The 14,370-nt window shown below is 42.5% G+C and overlaps 1 protein-coding gene across 1 annotated transcript; it reads right to left on the bottom strand.

Annotated features, from left to right (window-relative positions):
- Nucleotides 1–1,935: 1,935 nt before the first annotated feature.
- On the bottom strand, nt 1,936–14,037 carry LOC127362839 (NLR family CARD domain-containing protein 3-like; the record flags this gene model as incomplete). The annotated part of the gene is made up of 9 exons (XM_051399096.1): nt 1,936–4,184; nt 4,336–4,382; nt 5,113–5,277; nt 7,491–7,664; nt 7,763–9,671; nt 9,806–10,034; nt 10,197–10,275; nt 13,246–13,365; nt 13,880–14,037. Coding segments are annotated over 9 exons (3,465 nt in total), but the record flags the coding sequence as incomplete, so codon positions are not given.
- Nucleotides 14,038–14,370: the final 333 nt, after the last annotated feature.

Raw genomic sequence — 14,370 nt, 5'->3', positions numbered from 1 at the left:
GACCACCTTATGCAAAATATTAAACTGAGGGTGCAATGCATGTGTGTGCACCTCCAAAGAACTAAACTAAAAAGAAATGGAGGGAAAACTTCTTTTGGCCATGTCTGTCTCCTGAGCTTTATGATATTTCAGACAGAAACTATAATAACAGAGACAGTGAACTCTCTGTTAACATAGCATTTGTTTCTCTTCATCCCAGCGCTCCACAGAACCCTGTCCACACTTTTCTGTCAGAAAAAATGCTATATGTAAACACACCTACAGTTCATTAGAAAATTCTCAAGAAACCCTTGAAAAAGATTATAGACATTAGCAAACACTGGTGCACACATAACACTCAAATAAAGTGAAAACAATGGAACATGTCAGTGTGTAATAATAATGCCATGTTAACATTTTGTGTAATTGTGTACATTTCAGGTGAGCAAGCTTGCTGCCTTGGGCTACAACCCAATTTTGTTCATCGGGAAGAAGAAGAAGAAGAAGAAGAAGAAGAAGAAGAAGAAGAAGAAGAAGAAGAAGAAGAAGAAGAGGGTGAACACAGTAAATGCTGAAATGATCACCTACATGTGCCCTGGAGGGGACGGGCCTGTAAAAGCCTTTTTAGAAAAGATGAGCAGGGTGTTTGAGTACATTATTAAAAGTAAGGCAAACATCTGTTTTTATGATTTATGCTTTGGGATGTTCTGTCATTGTGAGTAATATTTATATTTAGATTATTTCAGATTCTCAAAGGATGCAATTGCCAGAAACTCCCAGCCCATCTCCAACTCCACAGTCTACCTCCTCTCCCTCCCAACCCTCTTCTCCTCATCCTCCAGACCCTTCCACCTTTCTCCCATCTACTTCTCATCCCCAAATGGACTATGAGGAGGAGACTTACACCCTAACCCTCGTCCCTGTCCAGCCTCCAAGCACCGCTTCAGCATCTCCCTCTCAAAAAACCATGACTGAAAGTGAGTGTTAGCATTAATCACCTTCTGCCATATTTTAAGTAATGTGTCTAAAGTCATCCACCTTTGTCACAGGTGTGTCTGCACAGTGCTCCTGCTCTCCCAGATCCTACTATCTCCCTGACCAGTGCAACAGGTGAAGGGAAGAAAAAGAGGAAGATGGGTAGTTTTTGTTTTTGAGCTACAGCCTACTCATCAAATTAAATGTGCAATGCAATTCCTTGATAGCAGCATGATAATATTGTTTGTGTGCATGTAGACACAATGAACCAGACATATGCTGAGCTATGCAAACAGAAGACTTTTCGGAGAACAGATTATTTTTCCCCTAATCCCTCTTATTATCAGTAACAGTAAAAAAACAAAGGATTACTCACCAACTTGTCCTCATCTACAGGTAGAAGAGAAATTATTCATGAGATAAAATAAAAACTCATTTGGACACATATAGGACAAGATGGACACTTTTCTCTTCCTCTATGCATCAGCATTGTACAGCTCAACTCTATTCTATTCAAATTACCATTGCATTCTTCTACTTAAATGATACAATATCACTGTAGTGTCAACTTTTTACATTTTCCATAAATTTCACCCGAAAGTGGAATATCCCTTTTTGTGAGTAGTGTATGTACTTACTTCCATACTTGGTTTGTACCAGGATCCTAAGTAATTTGTTGTTCTATGATACCCCATTGATATAAACTAATATTGTGGTAAATGCATTGACCTTACACTTGTTTGCATTCATTCTTTTTTTTCAGTGGCAAAACTTGGGAAGACATCTGGGAGCCTGCCAGCAACTTTATAGACTCCATTTAATGTTTTTGTTTGTGTGTCTTTAAGACACCTGTATGTTGAATGTTGTTCTCTCTCTCTCTCTCTCTCTCTCTCTGAATTGTTCTCTCATACAGTCAGGTTACAAGTTAGTCAGTATACAATTTGACCATTGATATAAACTGTGTATGAGTAAAAACAAAGATTTGTTCATTTGTTTTATTTCAGTTCAGTTTCAGTTTGCCTTTTTCATTACATTTTGAATGTTTCTTTCATTCACTCCTCCTCATCTCCTTTAGTGTTTTTAATATGCAAGTCATATATACAATGTTATACCATAAGCAATGAAAAATATACATGTAAAACATCAGTATGTACAGAATCAATGGCATATATGCAGGAGTATATGCAGTCAGTGTTTCAGTGAAGAAGACTAATAAATATGTCGATGAATATTTTGTAGCATCATCCCAAATTACACCAGTGTTGCAATTACTGTCCGTGATGTGCCATGTTAATTAAACCTGAATACAACATTAGACACGTATTTCTCACATTGTTGACTTATACTGTGGCAGCCACCAGGGGGGCTTCACTTTTGGGGAACTGTCTTATCGTAAAAAAAAACGCATTACATTCTGCACCAATTCTATGAAACGTTACACACTTCACCTTTCCCAAATGGGCGTGATCTCCTTGCCCCTGATCTCCAAACTTCATTCAAGTGTTGTGAATGTCATGTAGATGGATGAAAGCAGATTGTGTTGTACCAGAGATGAATTCAAAAGGTGATTTAAGTTTTAGTTGAGTTGTTAGAGATCATATTTGGTGAAACCAACAATTGAGCACCATAGACAGTTCAGCACTGTCAAATCTCGCGATAGTGTATTTCTGCTGGGAAAGAGACACGTCTTGAACACTTAATCCTCTCCTAATTTGTCTGGAAAACCATTTCAGAGTCCAAATGTTCAGAAGATTTGTGTGCTGTGAAAAATGAGTCAAATTTTTACTTCAGTGACAGAAAGAAATGGCTCATAATCTGAGCTCACGTTCATTTCTCCCAATAGAGTCAACAGAATCAGGATGCTACAGGGCTCCTAAAGGGGAGTGGCAGTGACCAGTGATGTTAAATATTCATATTTCACATTTAATTATATTTAACGGCACTGGCAGTGGCTAAACCAACGTGACACAGATACAGGAAATGACTCTTAAACTGCTCTGTCATCCAATGGTTTGTATATTTGAATGTGTGTTCAATAATGATTTTAAGAAGAAATCTACAACAAACTCAGAGGAATAAAAATTAAACGCATTGATGATTGTGCTTGTAAAATCACGTGATTTGATGAATAACATATGCATTCATCTGTACAGAATATAAGATTACTGGCCGTTTGGGTTATATAAAACTCTCAGTTTAGAGTTTCTAGCTGGTAGAATTTGTCTGTTGTCTGTGGACAAGTATAGTAATAAGTATATAATAGATAATAAACATGAAACGTTTCTCTGTTGGCTTTATTCTTTATTCTATTATTATTATTATTATTATTCTATTTATAAAAATCAAACATCCCTGCACGTCCAAAAGTGACGCTAGAAGGTTCCTACAGCGTCACTGCTTGAAGCGTAGGGCCGCTGACCAAGCTGCAGTTTTTGATGCGTTGGGAATGAGAACGTGTTGACATATGAACAAAAAAACAAACAAACAAACAAACAGAGCATACATATCTAACTAAAGGAAAAACCAACTTAACACTACGCAGTGTGAGAGAATCAAAGCTTTAAGGGAGGAAAGACACAACAATCACCTGAAAGATGGATGGAACTGTGATCCTGTACAGACTGAACTGATCTGAGACTCTCCCTCCTACACAGGACTCACACACACCCAGGAACCAGAACCAGGACTGGACCAGTACAGTCCAAATCCAGGATAAAGAGGTTCAGTGAATGTGGTGTTGAAGGTGTGGAGGTGGATCAGTGTGTCAGAGGAGACTCTGTAGAAGGACAGAGTGCCAGCAGGACAGTCCACATACACTGCTACTCTACGAGAGGAGGAGGAGGAGGAGGAGGAGGAGGAGGAGGAGGAGGAGGAGGAGTAGGAGGAGATGGGTGTTTTTCTGTTATTGTGCCAGACACAGTAACCATCATAATCAGAGCAGTTCAGTCTCCAGGACTGATCATTGTATCCAAACAAACAGTCTTCACTGTTTCCTCTCCTCCTGATTCCTCTGAAACTCACTGATATATTAACTCTTCCTCTCCACTCGACCTCCCAGTAACAGCGACCAGTCAGAACATTTCTACACAGCAGCTGAGGCCTGCAGTTAAATCTGTCTGGATGATCAGGATATGGTTGATCCTCCTCCACACGAATCATCTTCCTGTTGTTGTCAGACAGTTTGATCTCTCTGTGTACTGTGTTTGTGTCGACTGTGAGTTCACAGGAATCTGATGGAGAGAACAAGACACAATACAGCTGCAGTTATTGATCTATCATCTGATCATTGATTGACACTTTGATGATGACCTCAGAGCTGTGAATGAGTGATGTCACAGTGTGAAGATGGTTGAATGTGTGCTCCTTTGTTTTCACACTTACACTTCCTCAGACCTGGTCTCAACCATCGGACTCCAGCAGGCTCCACCCTGAAAGGAGGAGGGGGGTCAGAGCAGCACATCCTCTTTCAGCATGCAAACATGGACATTACATCAGTGTCATACACAGATACACAATGTGTGCATCGCTGCTCCCCCTAAACTCTCCTCATACACTGAGAGTGAGCCACAGGATGTTGGTGTGTGTGTGTGAAAGAGGAGGACAACATCTGATAACACACACAAACCTCTTTTTGGATGATCCGCTCTCCATTCAGAGTCCCACTTCAAAAGCAGTCCTTGGTTCCAGACCTCTGCCCTAAAACCACCTGACAGAGACTCCAAGACTGTTTCCCTCCAAACCCTCAGTGAGTGTCAGTGGCAGAAAACCTCCTTCTGATACAACACTGATATTACTCTATTGATTAGTCTGTTTCTGATATTACTCTATTGATTACAGTCTGATATTACTCTATTGATTACAGCCTGTTTCTGATATTACTCTATTGATTACAGTCTCAAGGTCCCAAGAACTAGATGAGCGATTTAGTGTCTGCAAATGTCATATATTTACAACCCGTGTTTGCTATGAAGACTATGTTCATTACAATTGTTCTACATGAATATCTCCTTTTTACGTTCAACCAGTGTTTATGTTCGGACAAACAGAAAAAGGCTTCCTACATGTGTGATTGTCCAAATAACACTCATATCCACCATGAACCAAACAGACCTCCTCTATCAGACTGACTGTCTGTGGCTGTAGCAGACCTCTTCATACCTGAGAGTGTCCAGTCTCCACTGTGGATCCTCCAGTGCAGCAGACAGCAGCTTCACTCCTGGATGATTGTAGCTCAGGTCCAGCTCTCTCAGATGGGAGGGGTTGGAGCTCAGAGCTGAGGCCAGAGAAGCACAGCCTTCCTCTGTGATCAAACAGCCTGACAGCCTGCAAAGCCACAAAACAACACACATGGCAGATCATCTGAAAGTACTGTGAATTCTGACATTAAAACCACCTAGAGATAATATTTTAGGGAAATATTTCAAGTCATAAAAAATAACTCGATCTGACCGGAGAGTTTCTAGTGTACAAAGTGGACTCTCCAGTCCAACAGCCAGAAGCTTCAGTCCTGAATCCTGCAGGTTGTTGTTACTCAGGTCCAGCTCTCTCAGATGGGAGGGGTTGGAGCTCAGAGCTAAGGCCAGAGAAGCACAGCCTTCCTCTGTGATCAGACAGCCTGACAGCCTGCAAACACACAAAACAACACACATGGCAGATCTTCTGAGGGTACTGCTGCGTCCAATACAAGAAGAGATCGTCTGCAAATAAAGAAATAATGTTAGTTTTTACTCATTAGATCATTAGCAGTAAACACAAAGTGCAGCTGAGGCTGATGGGAATGTCATTAGTTCTGCAGGTATTTGCTCATGGACCAAAGTATTGGACACATTCAAATGTTGACCTGATGGTGGCGGTAGAGGAAAAGTCAGAGGATCAATAAAGTTATTACAATTCATCCTGAGGGGAACATGAATGTCTGAAGCACATCTCATCACAATCCATCCAATAGCTGTTGAGATATTTTAGTCTGGACCAAAGTGGAGGACGGACTGACAGACCCACATTACCATCCATAGAGCCATGCTGCTAGCATGCTAAAAACATTACAATGTGTTTATGAAGAGTGAAGCTTTGGTCAAAAAGGGACAATAAAGACTTTGAGCAGAGCACTGTGTGCACTCACAAAAGAAAAATGTGACTTCACAGTGGTTTATCAAAGTCGCCACCAGACAGAGGAAACCAGTCTGCTCTTTATCCTGAAACCAGTTCTTGAGGAACCCCCCTGTGAATACTTGGCTCTGTGCTTTTGGTTTTTGTTCAGGTACATTTTGGTCCAGATACACATGTAGAATACATCTTTAAAATCCTCTGTGCTGTTCTATAATGCAACAACAAATGATACAAATGTAATCTAGAAACTAGTGCTGAAGTTTAGTTAAAGGTCCTTTGACAAATCATATTAGCAGACACAATCCTACACAGGCTAGCAGTTTATCCACTAATGTAAATCACACTTTAAATGGTCATCAGTTGAATGGGTTCATGAATCCTGACCTGAGAGTGTCCAGTTCACAATGTGGACTCTTCAGTCCAACAGCCAGAAGCTTCAGTCCTGAATCCTGCAGGTTGTTGTTACTCAGGTCCAGCTCTCTCAGATGGGAGGGGTTGGAGCTCAGAGCTGAGACCAGAGAAGCACAGCCTTCCTCTGTGATCAGACAGCCTGACAGCCTGCAAAGCCAAAAAACAACACACATGGCAGATCATCTGAGGGAACTGCTGCGTCCAATACAAGAAGAGATCGTCTGCAAATAAAGAAAAAATCTTAGTTTTTACTCATTAGATCATTAGCAGTAAACACAAAGTGCAGCTGAGGCTGATGAGAATGTCATTAGTTCTGCAGGTATTTGCTCATGGACCAAAGTATTGGACACATTCAAATGTTCACCTGATGGTGGCGCTAGATGAAAAGTCAGAGGATCAGTAAAGTTATTACAATTCATCCTGAGGGGAACATGAATGTCTGAACCACATTTCATCACAATCCATCCAATAGTTGTTGAGATATTTCAGTCTGGACCAAAGTGGAGGACGGACTGACTGACCCACATTACCATCCATAGAGCCACGCTGCTAGCATGCTGAAAACATTACAATGTGTTCATGAAGAGTGAAGCTTTGGTCAAAAAGGGACAATAAAGACTTTGAGCAGAGCGCTGTGTGCACTCACAAAAGAAAATGTGACTTCACAGTGGTTTATCAAAGTCGCCACCAGACAGAGGAAACCAGTCTGCTCTTTATCCTGAAACCAGTTCTTGAGGAACCCCCCTGTGAATACTTGGCTCTGTGCTTTCGGTTTTTGTTCAGGTACATTTTGGTCCAGATACAAATGTAGAATAAATCTTTAAAATCCTCTGTGGTGTTCTATAATGCAACAACAAATGATACAAATCTAGTCAAGAAACTACTGCTGAAGTTTAGTTAAAGGTCCTTTGACAAATCATATTAGCAGACACAATCCTACACAGGTTAGCTGTTTATCCACAAATGTCAATCACACTTGAAATGGTCATCAGTTGAATGGGTTCATGAATCCTGACCTGAGAGTTTTCAGTTCACAATGTGGACTCTTCAGTCCAGCAGACAGAAGCTTCAGTCCTGAATCCTGCAGGTTGTTGTTACTCAGGTCCAGCTCTCTCAGACTAGAGGACTGGGAGCTGAGAACTGAGGACAGAGCTTCACAGCTTCTCTCTGAGAGGTTACAGACACTCAGTCTGGAGAGACAACAGTAAGGAAAAAAGTAAAAACTGATTGATGTTTTTCTCCTGTTCAAAGATATCAGTGTATTTATTGATGAATAAATCCCACTTACAGAGCTTTGTTGGAGGCTTTGACCACTGGCAGCAGCCTCAGAAGAGCCTCCTCTGAAGCAGAGTACTTCTTCAGGTCAAACACATCCAGATCTTTTTCTGATGACAGTAAGATGAAGACCAGAGCTGACCACTGAGCAGGAGACAGTTGAGCGGTGGAGAGACGTCCTGAACTCAGGGACTGTTGGATCTGATCCACTAGAGAACGATCATTCAGTTCATTCAGACAGTGGAACAGATTGATGGTTCTCTCTGCAGAGGGAGTCTCTTCAATCTTCTTCTTGATGTACGCGACTGCTACCTGATTGGTTTCTGAGCCACTTCCTGTCTGTGTCAGCAGACCTCGTAGGAGAGTCTGATTGGTCTGCAGTGAAAGACCTACAAGGAAGCGGAGGAACAAGTCCAGGTGACCATTTGGACTCTGTAAGGCCTTGTCCACAGCACTCTGGTAGAACTGTGTCACTTCAGATTCATCTTTTCTTGTTTGAGACTTCTGCAATGTTGTTTGCTTTGACGGCAGTAAACGTTGTAAGTTCTTGATCACAGTACTCTGGAAGAAGTTTGTGCCTGCAGATTCATCTTTACTTCTTTCAGACTTCAGGGAGGTTGATTGTTCTTCTGCCAGCAGATTGACTTCAGAGTTGATGAATGTCAGATGGACATGAAGAGCAGCCAGAAACTCCTGAACACTCAAATGGATGAAGCAGAAGACCTTGTCCTGGTACAGTCCTCTCTCCTCTTTAAAGATCTGTGTGAACACTCCTGAGTACACTGAGGCTGCTCTGATATTGATGCCACACTCTGTCAGGTCTGATTCATAGAAGATCAGGTTGCCTTTCTGCAGCTCCTTAAAAGCCAGTTTTCCAAGAGACTCAATCATCTCCCTGTTCTCTCGACTCCAGTGTGGATCTGTCTCAGCTCCTCCATCATACTTGAAATTCTTCAGTTTGGACTGAACCACCAGGAAGTGGATATACATCTCAGTCAGGGTCTTGGGCAGTTCTCCTCTCTTTCTGGTCTTCAACACATCCTCCAGAACTGTAGCAGTGATCCAGCAGAAGACTGGGATGTGGCACATGATGTGGACGCTTTGTGATGTCTTGATGTGGGAGATGATTCTGCTGGCCTGCTCCTGATCTCTGAACCTCTTCCCGAAGTAGTCCTCCTTCTGTGGGTCAGTGAACCCTCTGACCTCTGTCACCATGTCAACACATTCAGGAGGGATCTGATTGGCTGCTGCAGGTCGTGTGGTTATCCAGAGGCGAGCAGAGGGAAGCAGGTTCCCCCTGATGAGGTTTGTCAGCAGCACATCCACTGAGGTGGACTTTGTAGGATCAGTCAGGATCTTAGTGTTGTGGAAGTCCAGAGGAAGTCGACACTCATCCAGACCGTCAAAGATGAACACAACCTGAAACTCTTCAAACCTGCAGATTCCTGCTTCTTTGGTTTCAGTAAAGAAGTGATGAACAAGTTCCACCAAGCTGTACTTTTTCTCTTTCAGCACATTCAGCTCTCTGAAAGTGAATGGAAACATGAACTGTATGTCCTGGTTGGCTTTGTCTTCAGCCCAGTCCAGAGTGAACTTCTGTGTTAAGACTGTTTTCCCAATGCCAGCCACTCCCTTTGTCATCACTGTTCTGATTGGTTCATCTCTCCCAGGTGAGGGTTTAAAGATGTCTTCTTGTCTGATTGTTGTTTCTGGTCTGTGTGGTTTCCTGGATGCTGTTTCAATCTGTCTGACCTCATGTTCATCATTGACCTCTGCAGTCCCTCCCTCTGTGATGTAGAGCTCTGTGTAGATCTGGTTCAGAAGGGTTGGGTTTCCTGCTTTAGCAATCCCCTCAAACACACACTGAAACGTCTTCTTTAGGTTGGATTTAAGTTCACGCTGACAAACTCCAGAAGAACTTCCTGAATGAACTCACAACAAATAAGATCATTAAGTGACATTAGTGGATATACAAACATATTCTTCACCATCTGTTGAGACATCAGTAAATGTCTCATTTATCCAGCGAGTTAAATCTTTAGAGAAATCCTCTTACTGCTCTGCAGACAGTCAGCCAGCTCCTCCTGCTTCATTCTCCTCAGGAAGTGCACTGTGATCTTCAGAAATGCCTCTCTGCTGCTCCTCCTCTGCTCTTCATCCTCACTGTCCCACACCTCCTCATCCTCCCTCTGACTCTCTAAGCATTCTGGGTAATCTGAACACAGAACCTTCTGGATCTTCTTCAGCTCGTTCTTCACAAAAGTGACAAGGTTGTCCTCCAGCAGCTGGAACAGAATATTATATGAATGACTCAATCAATGTCAAATCATGGAAGCACACATCAGATCCATGTTGGACAGACTGACAATCCACTGGTCTAAAAAGTGCAGCATGGAGATTATTGTGAACACAATAGATGTAAAAGTAGTTGTTGTCCATGTACAGACCATAAATATGGAGTCCAGGTGTGTTTGATGCTGCTGGGCAGACTGACCACTGGGAACCTCTGAGCTCTCCTGGTCCACTCTGTGGAGGAATCATGAAGAATGAGCTCACATTATGTCTGTCCACACAGAGACAAACACAAGCTCCTTTGAGTTAAATTATAGTGAAGAACACTGATGCAGATGATTGACCTGCTGCACTTGTTGACCCAATATAATACTGTGGACAGTCTCACACAGTCTGATTGGATGCTACCTGCCCAGTGGTAATTGGAAGGAAATTAGTACGTAGTTGTGAAACAGAGAAAGATATTCTTCTTCTGGGACTGAATCAAAGCTAAAAGCACCACTTAATGTGGCCCCAAACCAGGGTTAAAAAAAGAACTAAGACAATTAAACCAAAACAGGACTAAAGCAGTTTTGGCCATTTTGGTCATCAACAATACATCTGTCAATCAGTGTCTGAACGGCAGCAGTTGGCAGCTGTGCCAAGGAGGTAATCTGTGCCCGCTGGACTCCTGAAGCAGCAGACAGGTATCCTGAGACCAGAAGGTGAGCTGCTTCTTGGATCACATAAGGACAACTTTGTAGGTGGAAAAGTTCGGGGATGCTACGCTGAAGAACTTTTGGTTGGCTTCAAAGAGATTCTGGTAAACCATCAGACGACACAGGAGACGGAGGCAGAGCTCAGTCCGGTTGTTTCCAGCTGGGGAGGAGAACTGCTGGCCCGGACCGAGGATACTATTGGACAGTGGTACACATTTTAATATAGGGACGGGAGGGTGGGCTTTGGGAAAAAGATTTTTTCTGGAAATCGTTTTTCCAGGATGCTGGAAGCTCTGTTGGACCTCTAATTCAGTGGACCAGATATTGGGTGTTTGGCCTTCCAGTCTACATGTGCTCTGTGGACATGAAGAAGGTGTGTAACTAACCTGGGTATCTTATGAGCAGTAGTGCATCAGTGTGGAGAACCAGGGACGTTACAACCAGCCATTTAGTCCCTGTGTAATCTGATGAGGGCTGTGTCTCGGCAGGAAGTCGAGAGGTTTCTCATGGTTTAGTTTTCATTTTGTCAGTTAAAGCTATTTATCTGGTTATTTTAGTTTGACTCATAGAACTGTATCTATAACCCGATCAGGTTTCTGGCCCCAATCCTGGTCTGAGTCATTTAATATTGGGTATTTGTTGGTAGTTAGTCCAATCTGATAGAGCAGCAGAGGAAAGTCTTCTGTTGCCCCCCCCACTGTACTGGTAGTGGAGGGTTTTCACACTGTGGTATTAATACTTTTACTTCAGTAAAGTATTGATCCTTCCTCCAGCCACAGCCTAACTGCACTGTGTGTTCCCCTTTAAGACAGGTGCATTGTGGGTAAGCTGTTAGCAGTAGGCAGTGAGTGTTTCCCGCTGTGTGAGGGACAGTAACGTTACTGTAGTCAGACTTACAGTGTGGAATAAGTTCAGGTTGCAGTAGAATTGTCAGTGAAAGGCTGTGTGTGTGTTCTGCCTCAGAAATAAAGTTTATGGAACGTTAACGTTCCTACGGTGTCTTCTTATTCACAGCTGAGTGGCTCCACACTGAGGACAGATATTTAGCTATCAGCAGATAAACTGGAGGTAAAACTTTTAGAAAACCACACGTGATCAGATGATTGATCCCTTATGATTACTTACTATCTATTGCTCTCTTTCCACAGTAGAAGTGTTGAAATTAATCAAATAAGCGATGCATCACGATGCAGACATGGACGATGCTGCATCGATGTTGTGGCCGACCATAATCAATTATAACGCAATGATGTCACTTGTTTATTTTCCGGCCGCGGCATAAACATTCAAATGAAAAATAACATTCTCAGTAGCCTAACCCGTTTCATCTAGACCAGTACTTCTCAAATAGTGGGGCGCGACAGGTAGGGGGGACTGACGGAGGAGGAGAGATGGAGAAGTTTCTGACAGGAGTAAAAAAAAAAAACGGAGGAGACGTCAGAGGCAAGAACAGCAAGTGACGGTAACCGGCAGAAACCTAATAAGAGCAGGAAATATGACGAAGCCTACATAGCCCTGGGTTTACCGTGAATACGGTCGGAAATGAGGAAAGACCTGTGTGTGTTTAATGTTTAAAAACTCTGGCAGCGGACAGCATGAAACCAAACTAATTAAGACGGCACTTGGAGACCTTACACCCAGTTATATCAATAGACCACTGGACTTTTTCATCGAAAGCTCGATGAGTATCGCCAACAGGCCGGTCATTTAGTGAGTGCGGCATCAGTAAATAAAAACACACCGTACACACACCGCCACATCGCAAGGTGCAAAAAACCATCACACAATAGCAGAGGAGCGAATACTCCGGCAGCATCGGACATGGTCACAATCATAGGTGAGAAAAGTGCTGAGACACTGAATACTGTCCCTCTGTCTAATGACACGATCGGGAGATGTGTGTGTGTGTGTGTGTGTGCTGTCTGCTGTGTTCAGACTGGTAAATAAAAAAGATTGTTATATCTTACTACTTGTATTTTTGGATGAAAACAACCATATGAAGTAATATAGAAAACAGTATTATATTGAACTATACGGTATCTTAATGCATTCCGTCAAGTCAAATATCCTATATGGCTTTAATAGAAAAATGTATTTGAAGCATCGTGATGCATCGAGGAATCGAATCAAAAACATGATAATCGTAATCGAATCAAATCGGGAGATCAGTGACAATTCACACCTCTATTCCACAGCGACGTTGTGCTCTTGTGCTCGGCTAGTTTGCAACAGACACTGTACAGAGTTTGCATTTTGTTTTCTGATTGAAATGGTCACAAACTTTGGACACTTTCTGTCTCTTCTCTTCCCCCCTCGTTATTTTCTCTCTCCAAAGTGCGTTGTGTGACAGTGATAATCTGTGCAACACAGAGTGCGCTGTATGGCTGTATGTACTTGTATGGATTACATGAAGCCTCGATGCAAAGAACTTTAGTCATCCAGTTCCTGGAGGAGTCGTTTCAGCCCCAATATAAAAAGGAATCATTAAAGTATCACAACATCTTACTTTATGTCACATGATTGTCTTCTTTTAAAGTCAGTGATGATCCCTTTTGACAGGTCGCTCTTGAAGGACACACAGCTGGGTCCAGGTCCAGGTCCAGTAGAGTCTGGTCTCCTATAGATCCTGTTCGACAGAGAGGAAGACCACCATGGATGTGAACTGACTGTTTATCTTCAGACACAGAAGCTGCAGGAGAAACTAGCAGCTATCAACCAGAAAAGGATAATTTCAATCTGTATCATCACTTCAGTTTTCCTTCAAATATTCTGATCAGATTTTCCTGTTCGTGACCAGTGAACTGTCGGGTCCATCAGCAGTGACACTGTTGGCTTGTATTCTAAGTAAAGCTGCACGATATTGGAAAAACTAACTAAACCCCCCTAACCCTTTCAGAACCAAAACAGAACTTCTGTCAATATCTAGAAAAATGAAAGTATTCAATAAAAAATGTCCCTTCAAGCCATCTGTCTCAACTCTAAGTCACGTTTCAAGTCAGGAATACCAAGTCAAAGTCGAATTGAGTCTTTTATCAATGTTGGTCAGGAAGTCTCAGGTCCACAAACTTGTTACTCGAGTCCTCCACCTCTGACACAAACTCTGATCAGAGAACCTTTCTTAACTTCTAATAACAACGTACCTTTTGTGAGACAAATGTCTTTGTTTAAATTCAATAATAGCATCTTTTGACCGATCGCTCTTGAAGGACACACAGCTAGGTTCAGGTTCAGGTCCAGGTCCAGGTTCAGGTCCCCACAGAGTGCTTTTAGAGGGAGGGGCTCCGTCCCCTCTCTGTCCTCACACTGACTCATGCTGCTGAACTCACATCCACATCAGCTCACACACACTGTGCTCTGGAGAGGAAACACAAATCATCATGTGCACATCAACTGAAATCATCCTTTCCATCATTTCTGCTGTAAGAAGATCAGCGGCTCCTCCAGTGATTGGCTCTTATTCTCTCTTTCATATCAGTGTCAGTTGAATGCAGTCAGACAGCAGTGTGAGGCAGAGGAAGCTGCCATCAGCTGCTGGACTTCTACTATCAGTCCACTAGATGGCGGCATGAAGCTGCAGCCAGTGGAGGAAAGTAACTAAGTACATTTACTCAACTACTGTACTTTAGTACAA

The sequence above is a fragment of the Dicentrarchus labrax genome, unplaced genomic scaffold (assembly GCF_905237075.1).
Source record: "Dicentrarchus labrax unplaced genomic scaffold, dlabrax2021, whole genome shotgun sequence".
Classification (NCBI taxonomy): Eukaryota; Metazoa; Chordata; class Actinopteri; family Moronidae; genus Dicentrarchus; species Dicentrarchus labrax.
Note: the sequence above shows the minus strand (reverse complement) of the source record. Positions and strands in the feature narration are given on the sequence as shown.